This window comes from Strix aluco, chromosome 13 (assembly GCF_031877795.1).
Source record: "Strix aluco isolate bStrAlu1 chromosome 13, bStrAlu1.hap1, whole genome shotgun sequence".
Lineage (NCBI taxonomy): Eukaryota > Metazoa > Chordata > Aves > Strigiformes > Strigidae > Strix > Strix aluco.
The window spans coordinates 3,569,856-3,597,657 of NC_133943.1; the positions used below are offsets into that span (position 1 = coordinate 3,569,856).

The window sequence follows — 27,802 nt, forward strand, 5'->3', positions numbered from 1 at the left end:
CCCCGCCGAGCTGGGCCGGGCGCTGCTGCCGCCAGACGGGCGGCACCGCTGAGCAGAGCCGAGCCCAGCCGAGCCTGTCGCCATGGCCCAGCCCGCCAGGCCCCCCGCCGGCTACCCCAGCCACAACGGCGCTGGCCAGCAGCCCTACAGCAACGGTGAGCGCGGTGCTGGGCCGCCCCGGGGGCGGCGGAGGGCCGCAGGGCCTGGCCGCGGGGAGAGGGCCTGAGGGGGGGGACACACACACCCACGAACGACACGACGCTCTCGCTCCGCGGCCCTTCCTCCGGCCGCCCTGGGCCTGTTCTCCCCGGTGCTGCGGGGGTAGAGGGGCAGGCCTCGGCCCGGGGCGCGGGGGAGGGGGGCCGGTGCCCGCGGGCCGAGCGGCGGGGAGGGGGTGTTGGGGTGACGGGAGCGGGGGAGCAGCCGGCGGCCGCGGGGGCTCCCGGTGCGTTAGCTGCTCGGCTGGATGAGCAGGAGCGGGCGGGGGGGTCCGCGGCGGCCCCGGGGATAGGTCTGTGTCCGGTTCCAGCGGCGCCGTCCCCGCATCCCGGCGTCCCGAGGGGAAGCGCAGCTGAATTAGGGAGGAAAAAAAAAAGTGGGTAGCGGTGCCAGACACCTTTCTGCCACCCCCCGTGGGAGCGTCACCCGGTCTGTGCGGGGGCACGGGGGCCGCTGGCTCCCCGGCCGGGACGTGCCAGGTCCTGGGGGCCGTTGGCCCGGGGTCGCGGTGGGCGGCCGGTGGGAGCGTGTCCTGCCGAAAGGGTTACCGAGAACGACGCAGAGCTGTTGATCAGGCAAAAGAAATAATCAATTTCAGTGTTTTTTCATGACAAAAGTATCCCCGCGTATATTTCTGTGTGTGTCTCGGCTTAAAAATTGACAGAAGTGCCTTTCAGAAAACCTGTCTTCGTGCTACCTCGGGAAAAAGGTAGGGCCTGAGCCGCCTGGCCGCTCCCACAGCCCGAGTCCCCACGGGTGACACCGCTGAGGCGGCGGTCGGAGCCTCTGACCCTTGGGAGCGGAGCTGTACATGTGGCACCGTGGTTATCGCGGGCGGGGGACACCTCGCTGAGCGCAGGCTGCAGTGCAACGGGATTATTTATTTTTTTTTTAATCTTGTCATTCATGTGAAACCGATATTATCTTGTTCCGTGTGCTACGATCTGGGAAAGTCTTAATGACTTTCTCCCCTCAAAATACATCTTTTTCTTTTTTTTTTTAAACGAGATATTGAAGGTGAAACTGAATAACTTAACAGCCTTTTAAGCTAGGAAGAAAGAAATACAAGGCAAGCCTTGTCTCTGTATCTGTTTTCTTTGCATGTGTGGAAATCTGTGCTGTTAGAAGTATTTCCTGATTTCACATATACAGACAGCATCCTCTGCACTTGGTTCCTTAATTATACGCTTCTGTGTTTCAATAGTTGTGCTGCATCATAAGCAATTCAGTTATAATGAGATCTTTTGATTTTTTTCTGCTTTATGCATGAGTAATTAAATGGTTCAGCTTGTCTTCCCCCTCCTCCTTCACAGCGTGCTTATTGCTTTTCCTCAAAGTCATCTGCAAAATGACATTTTACAAACAACTGTATGGTTGCTTATAGAGTCAAGAAAGTGGGAAGCGGCTGAATACGGTCTGAAGAGAGAGCCTCTATTCTGGAGAGCTTATAGGCTAAGCAGAGAATGTACAAAGAAAACGTTAACTAATGGAGTAATCGAGTGGGATGATTTACAGACTGGCATTGCTTTATGTTTGCTGATTTTCCTGTAGTCAGATTAAGCACGTTCTGGACAGGCAGTTGGAGGAGGAAGAAGAATTTCAGGCTACCCGGCTGTCAGGTGTATAAAAAAATAAAGAACTGAAATTTAGTTACGCAAATAGAAGGTAATAAAATTTAACAGTTGTTATGGTATGTTAGAGATAAAATTTGGGTTGCTGGCCTTTTGAATAAATTGGATTATTCACGCATGAACTGTTCTTAGCATTGTTTAAAATATACGTTGAGAAGGTGCTTGCGAGCCGTGACCTTTACAGTAAAAACAAAGCCTTTTAAAACAGTCTAGAGGGTATTGAGAGTACTATTGTGCTACTTGTAGTGGTCTGTGAGGAAGGCGAGCTGCCAACAGAACAATTAAATTGTTATATAGCTGTCAGCTCTTCCTTTCAACTTGTTGCTGTTTGCAGGTAACTCCCCGAGCTCGCGTGTCCATGAAGGCAGTAAATTGTCACAGCAGCACCGTGTGCTGACTGGGAAATTGTTTAGCACAGAGCATCAGGTTGCTTAGCAGCAACCTTCCTCTACTTCATTTGTGTTTTTCTTCTAATAGGGCCAGTATTCTGTATTCATTTAACTGCAGGTTACTAATTTGCTTTCCAGATAATAGTGCAAACCAGAAACAGTTCTTCTAGGACTGTCTTGTGCCCCTCATGACATCTTAGCGTGGCACTTTGAGGTCATGAGGTGCTTTAGAAGCTGTTGGGTTTGGAAACCGGTGGGTCAAAATCAGCTGAGGTGGGTACTGGTGGTGACCAATCCTGTGGCAGTTTGGTTGGGATGCAGCTTTTCTGTGTGTTTCTTGCATCTTCCTGGAGGTTGGAGAGGTGGCGGCTGGTGAAGGTCATGTGCTAAATCACTGGCTTGGAGTAGGTGATGCTGAAATTCTGCATGGCAGAAAATACGACTTGAATCCTAGCTTCCAGCGCTAATATTTTGACCCCTCACTTTATAAAACCATCAGGTGACCTTTATATATATTCTAGTGCCATTCCTGATCTCTTAAAAATGTTCAGTGGCCTTGTGTTCCCGTAGAGGTGTCTTTACTGTTAAGTTGGTGGCCTTTCTTCTATTACTAACTCATCTCTGTGGTCTCTGAGTGTCGGTCGTTTTGCTGCTGTGCAGGTGATCAAGCTCTTCAGTCTATGTCGAATTCCTTGTTGGCTCTTGGCTTCACAGAACAGCACAGAAAACCAGCAGCAGCATTTGGGGAAAGCTGGGGAGCCCACATGCTCTCTGACAGGGCTCAGTAAAGAGGTCAGGTCAGGTTGAGTACCTGGCAGCAGCAGAATAGCAAGGTCTGAGAAGTCTTTGTGGACTGTGAAGCCCTTTGGAAAGGGTTTGTGCCCCTCAATGTTGTTGCTTTAGTTTTGTTGGCAGCTTTATGCAGGCTTGTCTTAAAAATATGAACTGCACATCAGCTATTGAGACTTTTCGTTATGCTTGTGACTTTAAAAATAAAAATTAAAATTTGGAACATCATGCTGTGGTACATTTGATTTTTAAAGCAAAGTGCCATAGAAAATACCAGGTTGGTCAGTTTGGGGCTTCACCTCACTGCCATTGTTTTATCCTCAAATTTATCCCTCAAGCAGGGCAGATAGTGCGTCAGAGAGCAATCCAAGTACTCTGATTCCTGCCTGGGCTACAGAGTCATGCTCTAAGGTGAATAATCAAATTATGAAATTAATTAGTATTTGTTCTGTATTTTCCATACGGCTTATAGTAACATTGTTATATCAGTGTACCAGCTGATGCACCTCCAGTCAGGAGGCCTGGCATCGCATAAGAATTCTTCATCATCCTTAAAGTTAGCAAGTTTAATTTACAATGGGTTTTGTAAATCAATTGTTGAAAACCCCTCTGATACCCTGCAGGGTAATTTTTGAAGGTGAGTCATAATTGTTAGCATTTTCATCTTTGCAAGCTTTTTGTTTAGACACCATTGATTTTAAGACAATTATTAATTACTGAGATTTATGAGCAGCATTGTAAGGACAGTCGGGTATAACTGGATTTCCTAACTGAACGATAAGTAGTATATTGAGATTAATGGGTGGAGAATAATATGGTATATAATTTTTATGCACAAATAACAGAGGCAGTGAGGATGAGATCACTGGCACTGTAGTACTGCCTCGGCTATGTAGTTAGTGCGGAATTGTACGATATTCAGTGAAGTAACAGCTGTCTGAACTGTAGCCTGAGGCTTTCTAGGGAGTGAGGAGCTGAATGACTGGTGCAGTATTTGTCCTAACTATTTCAATGTATTCTGCATTTAGCTTGATTTATTGTCAGAAAGGCCAGAGTTCAAAGTTATTTTAACTTGGAAATGTGAACTTCCTCACCTTTTGAAATGTAACTAGAATGTTTCAATAGGAAAGCAGCCATTTTTGGTTTAATGTTAAATGAAATTCTGTGACTTCATTCTGGTGACAGCTGTTTCCAGTACTTATATGTTAAATACATATCCACTATCCAAGCTAATCTCTCTGGCATGTTTTTTAAAATTTAAGTGTTGAATCCCTCAGGAGTTTCTAGTCTGGAAAATTAAGTGCTTTTGTTTATCTAGGTTCAAAAAATTGTCCGAATCTTAACCAATTTTGGAAATCTGGAAAGTAGTATGGGGTTGAAAAGAAAAGAATCGTAACTCTAAACCATGAAGAGGATCTTTTCTGCTTTCAGATGTTTGACTGTGTATGTGGAATGTCTCCACTATTCAAACTGTGTGTTTAGGGGGTGATGGGAGCCACAATGTGAGTCGCTGAAAGAAATGATACAACACTGGAGAGATTTTTAGTAATTTTTAAGGAGTCGTGACTGGCTGTGGCATGTATTATCTAGTGTGTTCTGCTCAGAAGGATTTCGCTGGAAAATTTAGTGTCTCCCTTCAGAATGTCCATTTTGTTGGAATGGTGTGAACAACCTGTAGTAGTAGCTTTCTTACCATACTGTAAATCTCACAGTATTCTGTCTCTCTGTGTTCCTGTGTAAAGCAGAAATCTGATGATGCTCTTGCCAGCACTGTTTACTGTTTGGAGCGTTATTAACCTTTTTTCAACTTTTCTTTTCTTCAAATGAGTAAAACTTAGTTTAGCTATACTGGCCAACAAATACATACAAAGCACCATTAACCTATCAGGTTTTATTTTCTTGATTGGTAAATTATTTTATGTAAAATTACCCTTCATTTCATGTTTGTGACCACTTGGCTGCTCACATGAGTGATACGCGTATGAATAGTTCTCTTACTAAAATTAACTGCAGAAACTTTGATAGATTAACTCTGTCACTTGGGAAATAGCACGGTGACCTAAGCTGAAACTGGCTGTTCGTGTCTTTGCTGTAAACTGAAGTTTAAGTTGGTGTGGATCGTCAAGTGAAACTGTTATTACGTAATGGATGCTTCCACTTTCAGTCTGCTCGCCTGTACTACTGCCAGCTGTGTGGGAGAGCGCTCCTCTTTGGTCGGCTTGCTTTTGGGTGCTTCTGAAGATAGAAATAGTGTGGTGTGTGAATTCCAGTCCAGGAGGATGGATGGCGCTCGGGCACTGGAATGTTTAGTGGTTGCGAGGTTACTGTAAAACAAAACAGTTTGGTTTACAGTAGTTGATGGCAAAATACTACCAAATTTGTAGTACTTCTGTCACTTACACCTGATTGTTTAAAAAAACCCCAAATTTACTTTTATGGCTTGGAGACTAATAAAATCCTAAGGAAAGAGATTCCCAGGAACATCTCTTATTTTAAGAAGTGATACACAACACTGACTTTCTAAAGGGTTTGTTGTTTTTTTTTTTCTTCTAGGTCCTGTTCCAAATCAGCTGATGCATCCATCAGATGGTCAGGGATATAGCCCTTCAGTTCCAGGATCGTACTCGCATCAGACGCCGGCGAAGGTTCCTCCCCATCAGTCCTCTGGACAGTACAACTATAGCGGCTCTCAGAATGTTTCTCAATTAAACAATTACCAAGGACCTGGGCAGACTCTCAATAGACCACCAGTGGTACCTTTCTCCGGGTCACCAGTACAACAGACGGGTCCTGTTCCACAAGTGCTGCTGCCTGCATTGCAAAACTCAGCTGCTGTCTCATCTGCTGGTAGCTTTCCTCCTGGAGCTAGCCCACCAGTGCTTTCAAACTGGCAGTACAGCCAGACTCCAGGGAGTCAGCCAGTTGGGTCTCAAACAAGCCATTTGGCTCATGTGACGGGGACAGGGTCAGCTCAGCCACCGTCGTCATTATCAGGAAATACAAATCCTCCAGGAAATTATCAATATGCTGCTTCTCCGGGAGGTCCTCCACTTCAGAACAGCTATATGAAGCCAGGTAACCCTGACTTACTGATATTTCACCAGTGTCTATTTCTTAAGTATCCTTTTTTAAAAAAAGAAAGATAGAATTGACTCTCTGCAGCGGCATTTTGCTTGTGGAACGAGGTTGTCAAAGCAGATATTTTGAGCAAATGCATGTTGCAAATACTGGGGTGGTTTTTTTGGATTAGAAATGGAAGTTCTGTGCACAGGGCAGGCATTTCAGTTGGCTGAAGCAGGTAACTCCTGAATGGTGTCTCGTTTTGGGAAGCTGTGTGTGGGTAATGCTGTTTCTGTGACCTCCACCATTCCTTGGGGTGGCTGTTGGAGCATTGGCACGCTTTGGTCAAGTGGGGACTTTAGGACTCCGTGGTTTGAAACAGCAGTCCTGTTTAATGAGTGGTCTTTTGCCGTTTAAAACTCGTTACCTTTCTGTTAATCACTTGATTCAGGTAGTTCTCTGAACACCCTCAGTCAGGTTGATGCAAACAACTTGAGCACAGCCTGGGAAGAAAACTGAAAAGCTTTCTGTACCATTAAAACAGAGGCCAGTTGAATGGAAAGCTTCTTTCCTCCAGGCTTGGAATTTTCACTATCTAATAATAATTGTCAGTCTTTAAAAAGTACCCTGAAAGCATAAGACTTCCCTTCCTGCCTCTTGTGTGCTGGTATATGCAGTGGTGAAAAGATTTTCTAAGACTAAATAGCTCTACTATGCAACTTGTGATTATTATGGAAACAAAGTTAACACCCGAGTTTCTCTTTGCCAAACTCCTGTTTGTTGTTATAGAGGATTTTCCAACTGAGTGTGCAAATAGGAGTTACAGAAATATTTTAAATGTTAAAGCAAATATTTTTTTCTTGCGAAGTGCTTTTAGCCTCATTAGAGATTTTTCTTCATGCTAGTTTTTTTGTTACATGCCTGACTAATTTTGTTATGGTGTTCAAACTGTCTTAAGCTCACAGAATTTATTAAATGATTTCTGGCAGTTTATTGGAATAAACAATTAGTGCTTTGGAGTTAGTGAGGAAAATGCTGAGAATTTTGGAAAGTGGCATATGAAATGAGAGCGAGTGTCTGGAATAAGAGAATTCTTCTATTCATTCAAAGGTGAATCCTCCTGAGCAATTTCCCAGGTAGGTTTTTCTGTAGAACAACCATCACTGTGGTCACCAGATGAGCTAAATTCATTTTAAAACTCCTTCTTAGAACAAAGCTCTGCCAGCTCCCTGCCTGCACAGCCAACTTTGGACAGCCATTAGACACAGAATCTCTTCCAAATTCTGTGATAGTGTTGCCAGCATATAGCAATTATTAATTAGCTTTGCAGTATCAAACACTAAGTGAACAAACAGATAACTTCACTGGATGTGATTTTTTTTTTTCCTTCTTTTTTTTTTTTTTTTTTTCCCTTTCCCTCCTGCCTTAAATGTGACCATACTGTGCAGGCTCATGAAGCTGCATATTCTGTGCAGTGAGGAATTCATCAGTATACTTTTGTGTATGGCTTACAGGCTTCTGTACGGTGTTAAGACCTGGTGATACCAGACAATTTGGTCTTATCTTTTGAAAGGCTAACTTTTATATTAAAATACATCGGTGTCTTCCTAGAGTTAAAGGGCAGTTTTACTGGCCTCTGGAATAATAGGGAACAAAGGGGTGGAAATGCTCTTAGGTTTGGCATTATTTGAAGGGAAGAAAAGCAGTTGGGTTTCTAAATGTGCTGGCTTGAGAAAGTCCTAGAATTTTAAAATAGAAGCAATTAAAAACTTTCCTGTGACTTCTAACATGGAGGGTTAAACATTTCAGAGGAGAAGCCCTCACACTCTCACAGCAAGTGTATTCAAACGGCACATTGCTGATGCTTTCCCAAGTGAAGTCTTTTTCCCAAGCAATTTTAGTAGCTATAAAATCTGTACATTGCTGTTTTGCATCAGATTATTGAAGTGGAAGATGAGCATCCTGTCAGAAAGAATTTGTTTAGACTCTTACTAGTTCATTATTCTCTGTCTAATGTGGGGCAGTACTGTAACTTTATAAAGTCCAGACTTAGTAACTGAAGTTGGAATGCTTTCTGTACTTCTTGAAATTCTTACCAATAATAGCCACTAAAAGCTGAAAGAGATCATGGATAATAGCTACAGGAACCCAGTATGAGAAGAGCATGACAAACAATCTGAAGTTGTCAAACTCACGCTGTTTATCATTTGAATAAGAGGAATATTTAGAGTTTAAGCTGTGTGTTTTTGTAACAAAACTTTTGTGACTTTTTCAGCTGGGTTAAACTCCTCCTAAAAATTAATCTCTTTACAGGATCTGCACCTCCACCCGTGACTCAGCCTTTAACTCCACTCCACCCCCCTTCAAGGCCACCTTTAGGACCTCCACCAGTTGGTGGTCCACCTCTAATTAGGCCATCAACACTGATAGCAGGACCACCTAATACACAGTCTCTGCTAAATTCGGCTGCAAATCGAGAAGGTAAGAAATAATTTGCTCTTTTTATTGAATTTGAACATTACAACTTGCTCTAATATGCAACCTTTAAAGTCAAGTACACTGTTCTTTAGACACTCAAAATAGTAAAATTGATACTAATGCAAAATAATTTTATCTGAAAGGAGCAGGTAAGGATCTGGAAGGAAGTAAAATATTTCTTGTTGACAGCTGTTAATAAAAATATTAACACTTCAAAATAGATTTCCAAGTGCTATTTGACATGTCCATGTCTCCCACAGTTGCCATCTCTTTTTTTACTTCTAGTGTTCTGAAATGATACTGGAATTCCAATTTCTCTGCATCCCTGACTGCTGTGGAGGACAATCTGTGTATAACCTCCTGTATTGTTTTATCCTACAGGGAAAGCTAAAATGTGGACCCTGCAATTCCTTGCCTGTTTACATAACTGTACCTTATTCTTCCCTTCTGTGTAAAATCACTGAAACACGTATCTTGGATTTGTTCATTTTCTGGAGGTTGTTACTAGAGGCTGTTAAGTGTCAGCTGTTGAAGACAGATATCTGACTTTCTCTGTCTCCTGTGGGCCCTGCACAAATATGCCATTGTTTAAGAACTCATCAGGGCTCTGTATCAAACAGACTTGCAGTTGTATTGCATTTAGTGCTCATGCTAGATGGGGCCGTGTGGTAGTTGGCAGTTTTATTTTTACATACATAGTTTGTTCTGTGAGAGCTGTTGGTTCCTTGCATGTTCAGATTGACAGTTTCTTGCATGTAGTAGCTGTGTGAGTACAAGAACAGCATATTCAGATTTAGCTTAGTTTTGAACATATGAAATGCATTAGAAACTGCTTTTGCTTAGAAAGTCTTTTCTTCGTAATGAAGAGAAACATTTCCAGGGCCTTGGAGGGATAGAAATGTTTAGTCTGTGAAGGTTGACTGCTGCATACTAGCAAGATTCAGCATATAATGCAGGTTCCTTTCACTGGGCCATCTTTGAAGAATTTAATGATAATAAAAGTAACTTGAGTACCTACTTCTCCTTAGCAATAGATAATTGGTTCTGTATATTTAGACATAGTTAGCTTTCAACAAGCTGCCCTTTGGGAGCACACTCTTAATTTCAAGGTTTTTCTTATCTCAGCTGGAATTTATATCTTGACTGGTATGTGACCGTATCAGAACTGTTGGCATTTGGTGAGCAGTACTGGACTAAGTGTGTAAGTGAGGGGAATTTGGTGTTTCTCTGAATTGTCAGTGGAAAAAGTTCTTCAGGGAACTCAGTACCTAAATTCCAAGGCACTTTGAAAACTGCAGCTAGCCTACAGATGCTTCTTCAGATGAGGAGGAAGTGTCCCCTGACACTTCACTGCATATCAGCTTGGAAGTTACGGCCAATACCTAATCTAAAGTAATCTTAAAAGATCATTCAACCAGGAGCGTAGGGACTTTGGTTTTCCTTGAGAAAAGATTGTGGGGTTTTATGAATGTCCTTTGTTGAGGTCATGTCAGCAGGGGAAGGAAGTGTGTGTGAGAAAGAGGCCAAGGTGTACATTTAATTCAGTTTGGTCCTGGGACAGAAACAAAGTAGATCTGAACTATGCTAACCTTAATATTCATCCAGCAAGTAGGATTTCTTTGCAGTTACCTCATTACAGCTTCTTAGTAACTTGTGAAAATTTTTACTGGGACTGTCTTTCTTAATAGGTGATGCTACATCTGCTGCCAGTGATGGGTCTGTGGTCCAAAACAGCTATGATGCAATAGAAGGTGGTGGCCTCATGGGTAAGGCTTTGGAATTAAAAATGTTTGCTATTACCTAACTTTATTTAAGAGTCTGGGAATGACAGAAGTTTAGGCATTTGTGTACAAACATATGTACTTGGTTTGATGTCTGTCTTGAAACTAAATATGAAATTAGAAGCATTGACAATAGGCATGTCTGCCTGTAAGTATGGTAAAGCAAAATTGTCTGCATTTGTCAGTTGTTTACACTTAAAAACTAAAAAACAACAAAAAGCCTGCCTGCTGCATTAATGCATTGAGCAGGCTGCTGTTCTTCAGCAGTTAATTGTAAGTATTTGTCTTCTCTGCCGTTAGCGACTCCACATCCTTCTCCTGCACCCCCAAATCTTAAGATGAATAGAAGCGTTGGGTATTCTTACCCTACCTTACCTCCAGGCTACCAAAACACTTCTCCACCTGGAGCACCAGGAATGCAAGCGTCTGCTTTGCAATATCCAGATGGATCAAAACATTTCCACCAGGTAAAGATGGTCTGTTTTTTGTCTCAGTACTGCCCGTGGTGTGTGTGGGTAAAGAAAAGTGATGATTGGTGTGTGTTGTGCATCTATGGGTGCTGATTCTTTGGTTCACTGTTTGATGTGCCATTTGTTCAATATGGTAGATGTAGTCTGAAACTAAGGTTTTTGCTGACACCTTGCTACCAGTCTGGAAAAGCTGTGTGCCAGCTCTTTCTGAAGTGTTCTATCCTTGAATCTGTTCAGAATATTCCTCTTAAAGCTTTCAGCTGCTTTTGGCTTCCCTTGGGTTGCTATTGTTAGCTGAAGTACTTGGGTTTTTTTCCTGAAATTTCAAGGCTAACTGACCAATGCTTTTGCCAGCTGAGCCTCTGTATTTCAAGAGCTTTGTAGCAAATGTATGCTGGTTTTTACCTCTGTTATGCTATATGTCTAAGTCCAAGTTTATGTAGCAAGTAGTATTTCTAAATATATCATTGTAATACAATGGCAGTTAATACACAAACAAAAATGAAAGGGAAATATGTTTGCTTTTTAAGTGAACTGTGGGTTTCATCCAAATAATTGGTGTAAATTTTTGACATTTTATTTGACTCTAGCCTGCCCTGGGCACTAATCACTTAACTGCAGCTATGGGTGGCCTGAGTCTACAGCAAGAAGGATTAAGACCTGTTAATCTTCTTCAAGAAAGAAATATTCTTCCCACGACCCTCTTGAAGGCTCCTGTCCCAAACTTGCATGAAGACATCCAGAAGCTCAATTGTAACCCTGAGTAAGATTATCCATTTGCTATAATTCATCAAAATTAAATGGAAGTATAAATACTGACTTGTAAACGTAACTCTTCGCAAAATATCTCCTTAATTTTGTGAGTAGAAAACATTGAAAATGGAGTTTACTGTGTTATGGTGAAGGCAGTAAGTGGTTTAAACATTGAAGTGAGGAAAATTACCTGTGTAGAAAGTATGAGGAAAGGCAAGGCAGCTATAGATAGGTACAATACAAAAACTTTACAATATAACTGGCCATGAGTATAACTGAGAAAAGATATAAAATAGGAGTTAACTCACTTGAGTGAGGTACACCAAAAAGATTGTGAATGCAGAAACATGAGTGACCTCTGTACTGAAGTAACCATTTAAAACAATGGAGTAAATGGAATGTCAAACAAGAGGCTGGCAGTTGGTTATTCAAGTCATATCTCTGAGGAGACCAACCAGACTGTGTATAACCAGGTGGTACTGCTTTGCAAGTCTTTTATGATAGAAAAAGGAAATAGCAGCATCTTTGTGAAGTTGGTCATTCAAACGAGCTGGACTGGATTTGCAGAAATATTGTGAACATCTGTGCTTTCTGGAAACCACTGAGTTCTGAAGTCCCTGAAATGACTGTGGGGTTGTTTATAGGGTTTTTTTGTGTAGTTTTAAGACAACTTTTTAAACTTCACTGGTTTAGATTTGTATATAAGGCCACCTCAAAATGGTATTCCAAAATAACACTTAGTATATAAAGATTTGGTGAAACTTTTAAAATTGTTAGGCTTACCTTTGACTTGAGTGACTACAATGACACTCGGTTCTGTGTAAAGAACACGTGTATAAAATAACATAAGAACTCAGTATGTACTGTGGGTCAAGCTCAGACTAAAACAGTGATTTGGCAGAGTTGGAGAAGATCCTTTATCTGGAAACAGAACCATCACCATCTCTAGAAAAATATAAAGGATGCTGTGTACTACTGAATCATCATTTTATCTGAAAGCCTCTGAAAATAACCCTTTGTCCTCCATGTAGGTTGTTCCGCTGTACCCTGACTAACATTCCTCAAACTCAGGCCTTATTGAATAAAGCCAAACTTCCTTTGGGGCTCCTGCTTCATCCTTTCAAAGACTTATCGGTATGACAAATATTCAAAACTTTAAATGCTGAAATGTCAACTATGCCTGCATTAAAGTCCAGAGCTGGACAATGAGTTACAAGAGAAGGGCAAGTATGTTGGCTAATCTTGGCCCAGAAAAATTATTCTGGTAACTGGCATTTCCCTGTTCCACACAAATCATTGTAATTTTTCTGAATGTTTTCTCCCTACCATTTTTAAACTTTCAAGCCTCACTTCTTAATAAAAAAACCCTCCCAAACCTCAAAAAACCATCAGCTTAGAGGCAGCACAGCACTCGGCTGTGACAGAAGGCTAAATTCCAGTATTGCTTAGACAGCTTTATCTTGTCACATATCAGTTGTAGTTATTGATTCCCTATACCAAACCTAGTACTAATTCTTAAGAATTAACAAAGTTAAAGAGGTTTGGATGTCTTCAGGTAGCCAGGAGACTTTGTGATTTTTTAGCAGTACTTCTTTTAGGCATTGTTATTTTTCACAATTTAAGTAATTTTTCAAAGATATGCATTTCTGATTTGTGATCTGTATTGGTCTTAAACCATCAGTGTAAAATTCAAGACTTCAGAGGCTTGAAAAGGGAACTTACGCAGTCCAATAGGTTAAAGCTCAGTTCTGACCAGTTGTTTTATTAAGGAATTGTAGGGGTGTTGTGAGGATGCAGAAATTCTTCTTCCTTCAACAAGTATGCTTTGACTAGCTAACCAGGAAGCACAGTGTAGATAATGCTGTTGTAGATGAATAGCTGTAGTGTGGTGATGCTTTAAAACAGGAAGCTTTTCTTTTCCAGCAATTGCCAGTGGTGACTTCAAGTACTATTGTGAGATGCCGTTCCTGCCGGACATACATTAACCCTTTTGTCAGCTTTCTAGACCAAAGGAGATGGAAATGCAATTTGTGCTATAGAGTGAATGATGGTAGGTTTTAAATGTGCTTATATTGCTTTAAACTGTTATGGTTAACCTTTCCCACCTTGGCTTTTGAGACTGTGATATTGTTGGCCGTATCAGTTCTAGGGGTTGTCAGTCACACTGGGGCTGCGAGACATGAGGGATGTTTCCCATGGGCAGACAGTGGTGTCACTAACAAAGCACAGTAAGTGATGTGGTTTCCCAAGGTACCCTAGAAGGTGACAAAGTAGCTGCCCTACCTAGTGTAGTTCTCCAAGAAGAGTTGCCCAGAAGGCACAAAAAAGTTGATTGATTTGTTTTGAAAATGCAGCACAGCTAATACTAGTGTGAAGTAATAATATATAAACTTATCTGCATAGTTCCTGAAGAATTCATGTATAATCCTGTGACAAGAGTTTATGGAGAACCTCATAAAAGACCTGAAGTCCAGAATGCTACTATTGAGTTTATGGCTCCATCTGAATACATGGTAAGGCTTTATTTACTTCTAGTTATTATCTCCCTTTGTTTTATTTCCAGAGGGAAGTCAGAAGAAGCCTTGTTATAGAGGATGCTTTCCAGCTCAGTAGAACAGTTGCTGCCTCAAGGAGTGTATCTGAGAACTCCTGGGGGAAGAACTTCAGACAGTTTTTCTCTTCTAAACATTTCTGATGTTAAAGTTCTTTTATATTTAGAATATGTAGGTGTTTGTAGGTCTTCTGGAAGAAAACTATAATTCTGGAATTACCCATTAAGAGACAGATGCATTCAGAAGTTTTAGGTATCATCTGTGTGCTGTTTTAATAGAGTTTAAACGTGCAGTGGAATGAATAAATCCAATCTAATAAATGTCATTTTGAAAATTAAAGGTAATCTTTTCTTTGCTCAGCTACGTCCACCTCAACCACCTGTGTACCTCTTTGTGTTTGATGTCTCTCATAATGCAATCGAGACAGGATACTTGAATACAGTCTGCCAGACCTTGTTAGACAATCTTGACTTGTAAGTACCTTTTTCTTAGAATCTTCTGTTTTCATTCCTCTTGTGAAACCTGTGATAGACATCAATGTGCCAGTACTTCCTGTCTAGAAGAGAAATTTTCAAGCGTTGGCTAGCAATGGCCAATGTTTTATTAAAATGTATCATGAAGCTGTAGCCTTTTTCCCATGACAGCTGCACCAGTATAAGACGTAATTTTGAGGCTTGTCTGGCTCTTTCCTATCTGCCTCACCAATCCCAAAAAGGAATAAACATCATGTTTATGATGTCTTTTGAACTGTATTTTTTAAAAGCTGAAATTTAGAGAAGTATTTGCTGGAAGGAATGCATACATCTAATAAACTTTTCATAAAATACATGCTGTTTGAACTTATATAAATGCAGCTTGTTTCTTTCTTCCATTTCTTATTACCTCTTAAATGTCTTGAGTATTTGCTAGGTGATTCTACTATGAGCTACTTTTCCTTTTTTTTTTTTTCCTCCAAAATGACTTAGTCAAGCTATTGCAATGTAGTTGTTAAGCTAACTACTTGGTAACAACCTTGGACAGGTGCAATGGATGTTTTTTAAAAAAAAAAAGAAGCCTGCAGAAATGAAATTTCATCTTGCTGAACACCGTATGTCTCATTTTTAGGCTTCCTGGGAACACTAGAACAAAAATAGGCTTCATAACGTTTGACAGCACAATCCATTTCTACAGTCTTCAGGAAGGTCTCTCTCAGCCTCAGATGCTTATAGTTTCAGATATTGAAGGTATGCAGAAATAAATTCTGTGATTCTATCTACTAATGATTGCTGGTTTTGACAGCCTTTTTAAAAAGTACCTCTGGTGGGAATTTCTAGATCAGATCATTAGGGACTTCTAAAGCCATTACTAGAGACACTAATGTCAGCAATGTTGTAGCTGCTCATGACAAAACATGAAGACAGCCTTTCTAACTTCTAGTTTAATTTGTACAATTATCTAGATTTCTCTTAGGATCCCAAATACTGATGCTTGGTAACTTGCTATAGATTCTGTAGTGACTGATGCTTAGTGCTTGTTCTTCTGCCTTTAGTTTCAAGTCACCTTTCACTGGATGTTAAAGGGCAGGGCAGAACGAACAGTAGCAAATCTTGATTATGTGTTTTTACTTAACGGTCTTGATTATCCTTCAGCCCTGTCGATTACTACTCTGACGTGGCATTCAAGCCACACGTATGCTTATGAGGAAAAAAAGAAATCCACATAATTATGTTTAAATGAGTGTACACACTGATCCATGTTCTTTTTTCAGTAGCTATGATGGTTGGCAAATACAACTGGGGGAAGCTTGATGTGTTTTTAAAAAATAACCTAAATACTTTTTTTTTCCTTCCAGATGTATTTATACCAATGCCAGAAAACTTACTAGTAAATTTAAATGAAAATAAAGAGGTAAGAACTACCTTAAATAACTAATGATATTCACATAGTTTGGGATATGCTTGATAATTTCTGGATTACTTAATGCTCTTTAACACCTACGGTTTACATGCTAAGTTTGAGGTGGAAAAAGAGGTATTTTAATTTTATCTGTGTGACTAAACTTTTGCCAATCTGAAACAAGACAGTACTGGACTTTTGCTAGGGCTTTTTCTTTACTACCTTTATATTAGAAGTGTTCAGCAATCAGCTCTATAAAGAAGAACATTCCAAAGACTCCTAGTCTTAATGCTTTTGTTTTCTCAATTGTAGCTAATTCAAGATCTGTTGAGGACCTTGCCACAGATGTTTACCAAGTCCCTGGAAACTCAGAGTGCTCTGGGACCTGCGTTACAGGCTGCCTTTAAACTGATGTCCCCCACTGGAGGTAGAATCTCTGTCTTCCAGACACAGCTTCCATCTGTGGGAATGGGAGCACTGAAGTCACGAGAAGAGCCAAACCAAAGAGCAACTGCAAAGGTTAGAAAAGCAAAAAGGTTGAGAGAACTGATTGCCCTGTTCTCTACATGTAGGTAGTTCAGGAATTGCCTGTTCTGCGTTAATGTTGTGATTCTCTTGTTGACCTAACCTTCCTTTGTTAAGGTGGTAGAAAGAACAAAAAAAACTCCCAAGCACTATAAACACAGATTAATGATCTGATTTTTTTAAAGATATCACTCTAATCGGTGATGAAGAATCAATTATTAGCCTGAAAACAGGCAATAAGTGTGTTAATCTGTTTGAATTTCCTTTGCATTTTGTAATACTCCCTTGTATTAACAGGACATACATCTGACACCATCGACTGATTTTTATAAGAAGTTAGCCTTGGACTGCTCAGGGCAACAGGTTGCAGTGGATTTATTCCTTCTTAGTGGACAATATTCTGACTTGGCTTCTCTAGGTAAGTCATTAAGCTGTTTTGGGGCATGTGACTCTTGTCCTTTTGGCAAATGCATAGAATCTACATTAACATTTAGTATATGAACCTGATTTGAATTAATCTAGTACTTCAAGATGCAAATTCATCCTTGATGAGCAGTGTCAGTGAATAGAATGTAATCTTTCAGTCCTCCCTGATTTAACCTAGCTGTTCTCATATTCTCCCTTAGTGAGACAGGATTTTTGTGATCCTGGTATAAGTGGCTGAAATACTTTCACTCTTCTATGCCTTTTAACAGTCAGTGTAAACATCTTCAGAGTAAGCTTCATTAGCATTTTAATTATATTTTCTCTATTTGACCAACTTTCAAGTGACAAAGTACCTGTCATTTTAGGCCAATGGAAAATTATTTCACACCTGAAACTACATACGTACTTGAACATGTAGTTGTGTTCCATCTGTGTCTCTATATGCAGGTCTGTAACTGTGTAACAGAGCTACCTGCAGGTGTGAACAGTTTAATAATTAAAGAGAATATTGCATTCAACTGGTATATTTAAAGACCACAGCGGCAACTGTCTGCACTCTGCCAATGTATGTTGGTTTTGTTTCAGGTTGTATATCAAGGTATTCTGCAGGTAGTGTCTATTACTACCAGTCTTACCATCATAAACACAACCCTGTCCAGGTGGAGAAATTGCAAAAGGAGCTGAAACGATATTTAACTAGAAAAATTGGGTTTGAGGCTGTCATGAGGATAAGATGCACCAAAGGTCTGAACGCAGTTTTTTGGATTTTGGGTGGGGGGCAAAGGGGAAGAGGGTGTTTGCTGTTATTTGGGTATGTTGGTTTGGTATTTTGGCTGTTACGTAAGCGTAAATGGTTAAAAGACAAAGATTAGAAAAGTAAAATTCAGTGCCAGGAATCAGACCATTTATTAAAGACTGTATTTGAAGTATCTGTAGTGGCATCCAAGTTCCATTCTGCAGTTGTTAAAACTGGAAATTTCAACAAGGGACCGTTCTTATAGTCTAGAGATTTACTACTATTCTGCATTGATTTGACTTCCAGATTCCTGCCTTCTGCTAGGCTTTGTGGATTCTATGGACTAGCTGTCTGTTCGGGATATTTACCTTTCCTGAAGATACTTCTATTTCATTGAGAAGGACCTCAACATTCTGATACAGAGCCATCTATCAGTGATGGCAGACGTGTGTCTGTACTTCATGACTATAAAAATAAAACTGATTCAATACAATGCTTATCTTGTAGGTCTCTCCATTCATACTTTCCATGGGAACTTCTTCGTACGATCTACAGACTTGTTGTCATTACCCAACGTGAACCCAGATGCGGGGTATGCTGTGCAGATGTCAGTAGAAGAGAGTCTTACTGATATGCAAGTTGTTTCTTTTCAGTCAGCGCTCCTGTACACATCCAGCAAAGGTAAGATACCCAGGTCGTGTTTGCTGTGTGTTATAACAGTGCAGTATTCAGATGAGTCTTTCCGTGTCCATTTACCAGTTGCAGTTCAGTTGCTGTAACTTACACAAACTATTTTCTCTATCAAGATCACAGCTGTGATGTGTTACTGCATGTTGTTGATGTTATTGCTTCTTCCGGTTTCTTGGGAAACTTAGTTCTGGTCTGAAAATAGGTAGACTTAACCCAGAAACTGAGAACTAATTGTAAATGCTACTGGAAATGGCCTGAATCACCACTTGTATGACAAATTAGATTAAATCTTAATATTTTTTTTTGCCATTGAGTAAACAGTGGCATTTCTTGTATTGTTTTTAAAACAAAAGTTGTGTTTGGAGACTAGAGTGTTCTTTTCTTACAGGCGAAAGGCGAATTCGTGTCCACACTATGTGCTTACCTGTTGTAACAACACTGAGTGATGTCTACCTAGGGGCAGATGTACAAGCCATCACCGGGCTGTTAGCCAATATGGGTAAGCATGATAAGAGCTTGTTTGGATAGGTATGGATGGTAGCCCTAAAGCTCTGAGCAGTAATCCTCTGGGAAGTAACATTACAAGAAAAGATTCTCTTTTTCTAAGAGTGCTTTCCCAGTTGCAAACCTAAGAGGGTTGTTTTTTTTTAATGCTTGGCTTAGGTAAAGTATCACAGAATCATCTCGGTTGGAAAAGACCTTGAAGATCACCTAGTCCAACCCTTAACCTAACATTGACCATTCTCAACTCCACCGGATCCCTCAGTGCTATGTCACTGTGACTCTTGAATGCCTCCAGGAATGGGGACTCCCCCCCTGCCCTGGGCAGCCCATTCCAATACCCAACAATCCCTTCTGGAAAGAAATCCTTCCTAAGAGCCAGTCTGACCCTGCCCTGGTGCAGCTTGAGGCCATTCCCTCTTGTCCTATCGTTTGTTACTTGGTTCAAGAGACTCATCCGCCCTCCCTGCACCCTCCTTTCAAGGGAGTTGTAGAGGGCCATGAGGTCTCCCCTCAGCCTCCTCTTCTCCAGACTAAGAAGTGTAGCTGTATGTAGTCACCTGGACTTAGTCTGGTGCATCATCATGGGCCCCTGGCTTTTTTTCAGCATCACTTGTCTTGACTTCCTCTATAGTGTAGTAGAAGCTTATGGAGATGCACAGCAGTATATGTTAAAATGATAAAAGTTAGCATATGTGACTGTATTCCTACCAAGGGAGAAAAAGTCTCTTATTTGAGCTTTGTACTCTTATTTTTAGCTGTGGACCGATCAGTTTCTGCTACCTTGAGTGATGCTCGGGATGCCTTGGTCAACGCGGTGATAGATTCTTTATCTGCTTACCGTTCGTCAGTCCTGAGCATTCAACAGCCTGGGCTCATGGCCCCCTACTCTCTACGCCTCTTTCCACTTTATGTGCTGGCACTCTTAAAACAGGTAAGCGTTAAAAGGACGCTGTGCAAGGGGATGATTGTCTGTTTGGCATGTCAACCTGAAATAAAAGGACATTTTTGTGATGTACAAAATAGCATCTATCTTCTCTCTCAGTATTTTTGTAGGACTCGATTTTGAGAATTGTTTGATTCAGATTGTTTAATAAAACGAGCCTTCCTGCAATTTCCAATTAGAGTACTGAGATATTTTACAGATTTGAGAACAGTTCTTCTTGCACAGATAAGAGTCCTCTCAGGATAATAGTTCCATTTCTCTGCACCCCAGAATTTGATGACTTGAAAGGTCCGTGTAGAACAAAGCCTGTTTAATTGTTTCTTAGGCCGGAGTGGGTAACATACAATTTTACAGGTGGTGAACATGTATGTGTTTTTATCATGGAGTCTGTTACGTTGTGAAAAATAGAGGAATTTGGAGAATTTTATGGAGCAAACGTATCAGGGTAATGGATGAGCCTTCTGCTCTTGCCTGCAGAGGAGAGCAATAGGGGACAGAGAAGATATTTAAAGAATATCACTGTGAAGAATGATCTAGTTGAGAAGCGGGAGTTTAGAAGTGTGTATAAAACCAAAAGTGTAAGTGTTTTAAGCAAAGGAATAGGAAAATACTAAAGACACTGACTAGTCTAGAAAATGTGGCAGGGTACTGGTAGAGTGTTTTTTCAGGAATCCAATTTTTGTGCGTTCCTGGAAATGTAGATCCACACAGCAGTTCAGTGTGGATTAAAAGAGAGCTAGCTGGCTGGCAGAGAGGTTGTTAACTGGCTGTTCTTGCAAAAGGCTTAAAGCATTTCACAATATTTGCTCAATGTAATTATTTTTTGACTGGATTTCTCTGAACTGATACTGAAAATTATTTTAAGTGTTGGACAAGCTGGCTTTCTGTTCTACAGAGAATCTTCGGATTCATACCTCTTGATAAAGAATTAATCAGCATGTTGCTACAAGCATGTTCATGCTGACATTTGAGCTTTTTCATGTAGAAGACTTTGTGTTTGACCCAGTTAGGTGGGAGGAGCAAGCCCTTGTTTCAGTATAGCTGGGTTTTTTTGTCCCAACAAGCCAGGACGATATCTTTCCTGTAAATCCAGAATTACCTAAGATTCTGTATATTGAAGTCCATCGTAAACTGCTCCAATATTTATTTTTTTAAATTCCATCAAGTAGCATTTTTGAGGTGTATGTTAGGAGAGACATATTTCAAGATGCTTTCATCTCAGCCGTACTGCTCACCAGAAAGGATTGATGGTGCAAGGTCGTGGTTAATTCTAGAGCCCAGAAATGGGAATAAGGAGACTTGTATGATTTGTATGTGAAACACTGAAGAGAACTATGGAGAAGTAAAATAGCAGTGGTAAAATACCATACCATGAGAAAATACTTATGGCTCATCTCTAAGACTTAAGTTTAAGTTAGAAATAAACAATAGATGGTGTGCTAAGTACAGCTTATCTCACTTTGTTTTAATGGCCAAATTAAATGCCTGATTGTTTGCAGAAAGCATTTCAAACTGGGACGAATGCACGTTTAGATGAACGCATTTTTACCATGTGTCAAGTGAAAAACCAGCCCCTTGTTTACCTCATGCTGATGACACATCCCAGTCTGTACAGAGTTGATAATCTCACAGATGAGGTGAGTATTTGCGTTGCTGCATGGTCTGTTTTCCTGATCCCAAAGATTTGTATGATGTGAAAATAAATTTGTGTTAAAATTCACACAAGTTTCCCACGTTAAAGCTGTGTAGCTAGAATTTACTCTTTCATATTTTTCCCATTTGTTGCATTTATGCATTTGTTATGTGGGACTGGAATGATGAATTCTGGAGAGAAGCTGTGCTCTGGCTATGGATGGATGGGGAAGGGTTTTTCCTAACTTATTTCACTTTTTGCCTTATGTCATTATCTTGCACTATAAATCACATGTATGTGAAGACAGTATAACATATGCTTTAACTTTTTGTCCCTCTGTAGCTTCCTTTATTTCAAAATGTCAAAGTGGTTCTGTGAACAGTGAGAGAAAATAAGACCCTGAATAGAAATCACATCTTCTGTACGTAACAGATCTGATAGTCCAGAACTAATTAGCTAAGATTAAGTTGATGAAGTACACCCCCTCTAAATAAAACTTTTAAGAGATTTATTAGTAAATTATGCATTTGAAGTATGACTTGAACTAAACTGAGAAAAAGGGTCCAGCTTCACTATTCAGTGTAATACGTCCTATTCGTCCTTATCCTTCTGGTTTTGTGCCTGTTTCAATGCATTGGGATGTGAACCACTGTGTTTTCTTTTTGCTTTTTACTTTAGGGGGCTCTTAACATAAATGATAGAACTATACCTCAGCCACCCATTCTCCAGCTGTCAGTGGAGAAGTTGAGTAGGGACGGTGCTTACCTTATGGATGCTGGCTCTGTAAGTTGTGTGCTGCTGGGGATTTTTAAAATGTATCCAAATTTACTTGACGTGTTCTTTATGAGAGCTCAAAACGTGTAGGAGACTGAGGTGTGGTTTTGCATTGGATTAATGTTGTTATCACTGGGTGTCTTTCAGGTAATGTTTCTGTGGATTGGGAAGAACTGTGGGCAGAGCTTTATCAGCCAAGTCCTTGGAGTTCCAAATTACGGCTCAGTACCGCAGAACATGGTACGTGCTTGCTTTGCTGTACGCCAGTCGTACAGTGCTGCCAGAATATTATTTTCACAAGAACTAAAATACCACTATTCAAATACTAGCTCTCTAGTTATTATTCACTATAAATCCAGATTCAGGGAAAGAAATAATTTCTCTTACCTCTCTGAGAGTTTCTTCAGGCTAAAACTTTATAGATCTTCCCATGAAAGTACAGTAAGAAGAGGCTGGCAATGATTAAGTTTCTCAGAACTGTGGGAGCAGACCGAGAGTACCTGTGAATAGTAAGCACAGTGGGTTAGTGAGAAATCCTTCAGTTTCTGTGATAAAACAGGTATCGATCACAGCTCTGATCACCGTTCTGATAGCCAATTGCTGATACCAGTTTGCTGCACTTGACTGTTTCAAGCCCTTTCCAAGGAGACTAGACTAAAAGTATACATCACAAAACGTATCTACCTGGGTTTCCTTCATACCTGATTAGGATAGAGTTGGGCTATTTTAAGTGTTTCTTTTATTGTTTTTTCTGAAAAATACCATGTACGTATTAATGATACCCTTTGCCTCTTAGACGCATCTCCCAGAACTTGAAACTGCAGAGTCCATCAGAACAATAGCTTTCATTTCTTGGCTGAGAGAACAGAGACCCTTCTTTCCTATACTATATATAGTAAAGTAAGTATTTTTTAAGTCTTTGTGTTTCTTTAGGGACCTCTTAACAATGCATATTTGGATATCATGTACTGAACTTCCTTAATGGAAGTTTTAACAATAGCGCATGCTGTGCCTAACAGATTTGACAACAGATGTGACTTGTTATGAGTTGTCTCCAATTAGAATTTCCACAGACTAAAAAAGACTAAATGTCAGAACAATCTTTAGTTGAAGTAAATGCTGATAAGTGCACTTGCTAAGATTAATCACAAGGGCTATCTGAGATCCTCTTTTCCTACATCCTTAAGCTCTTGAGATATCTTGCCACTTGACCTGTAACTTTATTAATGCATTGCACTGTAGATCTTGGTGACTGTTTATTTCACTCAAACACTTATATTTTCATTTTTAAGGGATGACAGTCCATTGAAATCAAGTTTTCTGCAAAATATGATTGAAGACAGAACAGAATCAGCCTTATCATACTATGAATTCCTCCTTCATATACAGCAGCAAGTGAATAAATGAAACACTAGCCTTTGGCTCACTTCTTTAAGGAAAGATTTTGCAGTAAAGAACGATTGTGCTTGTAATATCTTCATTAAATCTGTGGCCTGAGGCAGTTGATGAGAAGTTCTCACTGTGATTTCAACGAACTAAAGCAAATAAAGGACCACATCTGAAAATCAAATGTGCAACTACATAATATTGTACCTTAAAAAAAAAAAAAAATCAAACTGTTGGAACTGGTTGAGCACCTTTAATTTGCTGCAAATCATGTTTTTACTGTAAGTAGTTGCAGCATGAAGTACATTTACAAAGGCAATACTGAAAAGGTGAAATACATTTTGTAAAATAAAGAGTTCTTTGTTGTTCAAAATGTATATTTCTGTAACTCTTTGCCTTTTTTTTTTTTTTTTTTGCTGCTAGATATAAACCTCACAATACTGATCATGATTTGCAGGGAAATTCTTTCTAAGTGCATCCAGTGATTACAGACAGAGCATCTCAATGTTCAACTTAATGCTTAAAGTAGCAATGAAACAACTGTTCATTGTGAAACGAACAAATACTTATGAAATGTAGAATCCAGTGCTTGGATTGGATTATGGCTAATAGGACTAAAGGTAAGCTTAAGCCAGACAAGATGGCTGAATTTGTTAAAGCTTTTAAAAAGTCAGTATTCTAATTAAAAAATAGTGGGGAGGAGCGGGCCCTGTATGAGACATATTAAAAAGCCAGTGGCTGAATCAGCAGCAAAAGTAGACTTAGGTAGATGGCAAGCTTTGTTTTTCTTCAGTGAAAGGAATAGTTTTCATTTCAGTTTGTGAATGGTGTGGGAGGGGAAGGGCAAGGAAGGTTCTCTCAGATTTTTTTGGTTTCCATTTAGTAGACTTTTGGCTCTTGTTTACATTAACTGAATGTTAGGCCCCTAAAATCTAGTGTGTTTCTGAAGCGGGTTTGTATGACAGCACTTCAAACCTAACGTTTTGAGACAACACTGAATATTCTGACATTAAAATTGGAAAAGAAATGATTTTTTCCAAAGACAAAAATCTGTTACGTTTGAAGATTTGTTTATGGTTTGAGACATGCTTGAAGTTTTCAAAAATTACTTTTTTTTTTCTTACTGCAGCTGTGTAATGAGCCTAGGTCCAAAGCCAGTGTGCACCAAATAAAAGCTTTAAATATACTCTCAGATCCCTGTCAGATATACAGATGGAAGTTGACATTGGACTTGAAGTGAAAATTTATATACAAAGATATTTAAATCATTTTATAGAAGTGTATTATAATTGTTCTGGTTTGGAGATTAAGCTATCATTGATAGCTACCAACGTAAAGAGTATTTAAGTTACCGTATCCCTGTGCCCGTGGAAGTGTTTCATATGGAAAAATCTTGGTTTGTTTTTTTGTTCACTAGTGGTAAACTTAAAGGTCCCGCAAAACCTACTTCCTGGGGCAAGTAACTTGAACAGGTGAAACACGAGTGGTCAAACACGTACTGTGATTAGGCTAGTTAACTTACATTTTGTGATACAAATGTCAGAGGACATCATAGGGTAATCATTTGCTGCCATTTCAGGCTGTAGCTGCACGTGATTGTCAGGAGTTGCCTTATTTCAGGGGAGGAGTTTCTTTGGGGAAGTTGTTCTTGTGACTTGAGCACAAGAAGCTAAAATTCAGAACAATGTCTAAAATAGCATGAAAAGACTATTATAGAACCAATTTAAGCTTCCCTGTCTGCTGCCTCCATAGCAAACAGGAGTATATTTACTTGAACAGCTTTTCAGAGAATTGCACAGTTTCTAGTCATAGTGAAGAGGTTTTTTAAGTTTTGACAGTCTGATTTTTTTGTTTTTGTTTTTCTGGGGGAAAGGGGCTCTTCATTTAAATCATAAATGGAAGCTATGCACTTGCATAGGTTATGACTTACAACTTGTGTTTTGGGTGTATTATCACTCGGATGTTGAAAATCATCCTTGCATCTAACAGCCCACCCAAAGTCTGTTTCTTACTATGACTGTATTTTGCTACTATATCCCTTATTTTTTTTAAAAAAACATAAATGTTGGAGATGGCTTCATTGCTTTACGTACACCAGACTAATGGCTAAAGATGTCAGTCCTTGTGGCAATTAACAACTCTGAAGTAGAGTCCCTAAGTTTTACAGAGCAAAACATTATAAACAAGAATCAGATGAACCCTCTTGGAGTTCTCTTCACTTTGGAAGAAATTCTGTGTTGAACTTCGTTAGTTTATTCCCTCGCAGAGGGAAAGGCCTGCTGGTTCACCTTGTATTGCTGTAAGGGCAGGACAGGACAGATGAACACACAAACTACCTGTGACGTGTCATTTTTACATACAGTTGAAAAATGAGGACACTGAAGATGAACTGCAAAAATAGGCAAGAGTGGCTCTGGTGCTTAGATCTCAGCATGACAACTCTACCACTGCAAATGTACTCTATTTTTCTAGTTGAAGACTTTTTTTTTTTTAAACTACTTCTGTATTTGACACATTAGTGTTCAGCCAACATTGTTACCATCCATTTTCCTTTGCTTTCATTATCTTTTTTAATTTAATATATTTGAGTCTTAAGTCCACATAGACTGTGTTGCAATAACTAGAATGATTCACTTTTATTTAGAATTAATTTCTTAACAGAATTTAATCAAAGATACAGAATGGCTGTTAAATAAGGGACCATTAAATGTGATTTTAAGGTTCTGTTTACTATTATGGATGTAATCCTTATAGTAAATTTAATTTTGTAAAGTAGTGTATAATATTGTAATATTAAATCTTTGTTTTCTGAACTCAAACATTTGATCTTCAGTATGAAGTTATAAATCTTCCCCCTTCTGAATTTGAGACAGGATTTACTTGTCCTCCTTTTTACAGTTTGTAATTTTCACTGTTTTATTCCTGTAAAAAGTCATTTGTAACACATGCAAATGCTTATTTTATCTGTGCTAATTTATCAGATTTGGCTACTCAATAAAAATTAATTGAAAGAACTCATGTAAGTCCATCAGTCCTTTCTTATAAATAAAACCAGAATAATGTATTTGATCAATTGACATAAATACCATGTACCAACGAGTGATAAATTCTACTTTTAGCTAAAACATAATATTTAGATGATACAACCTGAGAGGGAATTTAAGAAAATTAGTTCCAGCTGACTCAAACTTTTCTTTTGTCACTGGCAGTTTTTTGTCCCTCCAGAGCATCTCTGTCAGTCAGCATTGTTATTCAGTCCTACCTTGGGGTTTGTTCTTCCAGTCAGCCCACAGTGGTGCTGTACCCCCGCCCTGTGGTACCCTGCCACGTGGCTAGAAGTTGGTCTCAAGAGCCAGCTGACATTGATGGTTGGAATTTAGCCTTCAGCAGTGTTCCCAAGGTGGTGATCAATTTTATTGTAGGTAATCCTGTATCTTCATTTAACATCCTATTCTTTCAACACCTTTTTGTAAAAGTCATTCCATCTTACGCTTGCCAATTTTTTTATGAGCTGTCATCACTGCTGCTTCTGGTTCATCATACATAAGTTAATGCATGAGATTGGCACTCTGACCTCTGTATTTAATAGTTTTTGAACACAGAATGTTATCATTCTCTGTATCACTTAGTATTGTAGAAATATTGATTAGACTTGTCAGCACAAAGTTTTTCCCCGATACATGCAACAATCTGTCCTGCTGCTGCTGCATTTCCCCCCTCTGTCTGGGCTCGGCATTCAACAGGCAGCCATGCTAGCACCGGTCTTCAGAACTCCAAGTACAGGATCTTGGAGCCGAGTCCTGCTTCTACTTGAAGAGCCTGTGGCGCAGTCTGTCAGTGAAGGAGTGCAACTTGTTCAGTGTCAAGGATGTCGAAGGTAATTTGAAGTATTGATGTAAAGTAGCCACATCGCTTTCTTCATTTGGTTTGGCTTTAGGTACTTTTTTAGGCGTGTTAGCTGTGTGAATGTTCAGCTAAGGGAAGAATACTGGGGCCCAGTTTTATCACTTTTGGTCATGCAAGAAGAGGTGTGATGGACTTTTTATTGTACATAAATATGAATATTATGCCAACTGTATCTTGCTAGAAAGAACCGAAGATGCTCCCTGTTTTACAATGTTATGGTAATTCTGGAATCCTTGAGAGGTCCTTGTTCCCTTGTTTTTTTTCCTCAGTATGCATCGTCAA

The 27,802-nt window shown here is 39.8% G+C and overlaps 1 protein-coding gene across 1 annotated transcript; it reads left to right on the forward strand.

The window, feature by feature from the left end:
* Window positions 1-3: 3 nt before the first annotated feature.
* On the forward strand, window positions 4-26,632 carry SEC24A (SEC24 homolog A, COPII coat complex component). The gene is made up of 23 exons (XM_074838968.1): window positions 4-155; window positions 5,582-6,103; window positions 8,402-8,569; window positions 10,255-10,332; window positions 10,648-10,814; window positions 11,408-11,580; window positions 12,602-12,704; window positions 13,494-13,620; window positions 13,974-14,083; window positions 14,483-14,595; window positions 15,227-15,345; window positions 15,954-16,009; window positions 16,310-16,516; window positions 16,820-16,940; window positions 17,534-17,692; window positions 18,192-18,365; window positions 18,763-18,873; window positions 19,634-19,809; window positions 21,321-21,458; window positions 22,133-22,237; window positions 22,376-22,468; window positions 23,025-23,128; window positions 23,521-26,632. Exons 1-23 carry the CDS (start codon window positions 83-85, stop codon window positions 23,633-23,635), a joined length of 3,312 nt encoding a protein of 1,103 aa, XP_074695069.1. The 5' UTR covers window positions 4-82; the 3' UTR covers window positions 23,636-26,632.
* The last annotated feature ends 1,170 nt before the right edge of the window (window positions 26,633-27,802 follow it).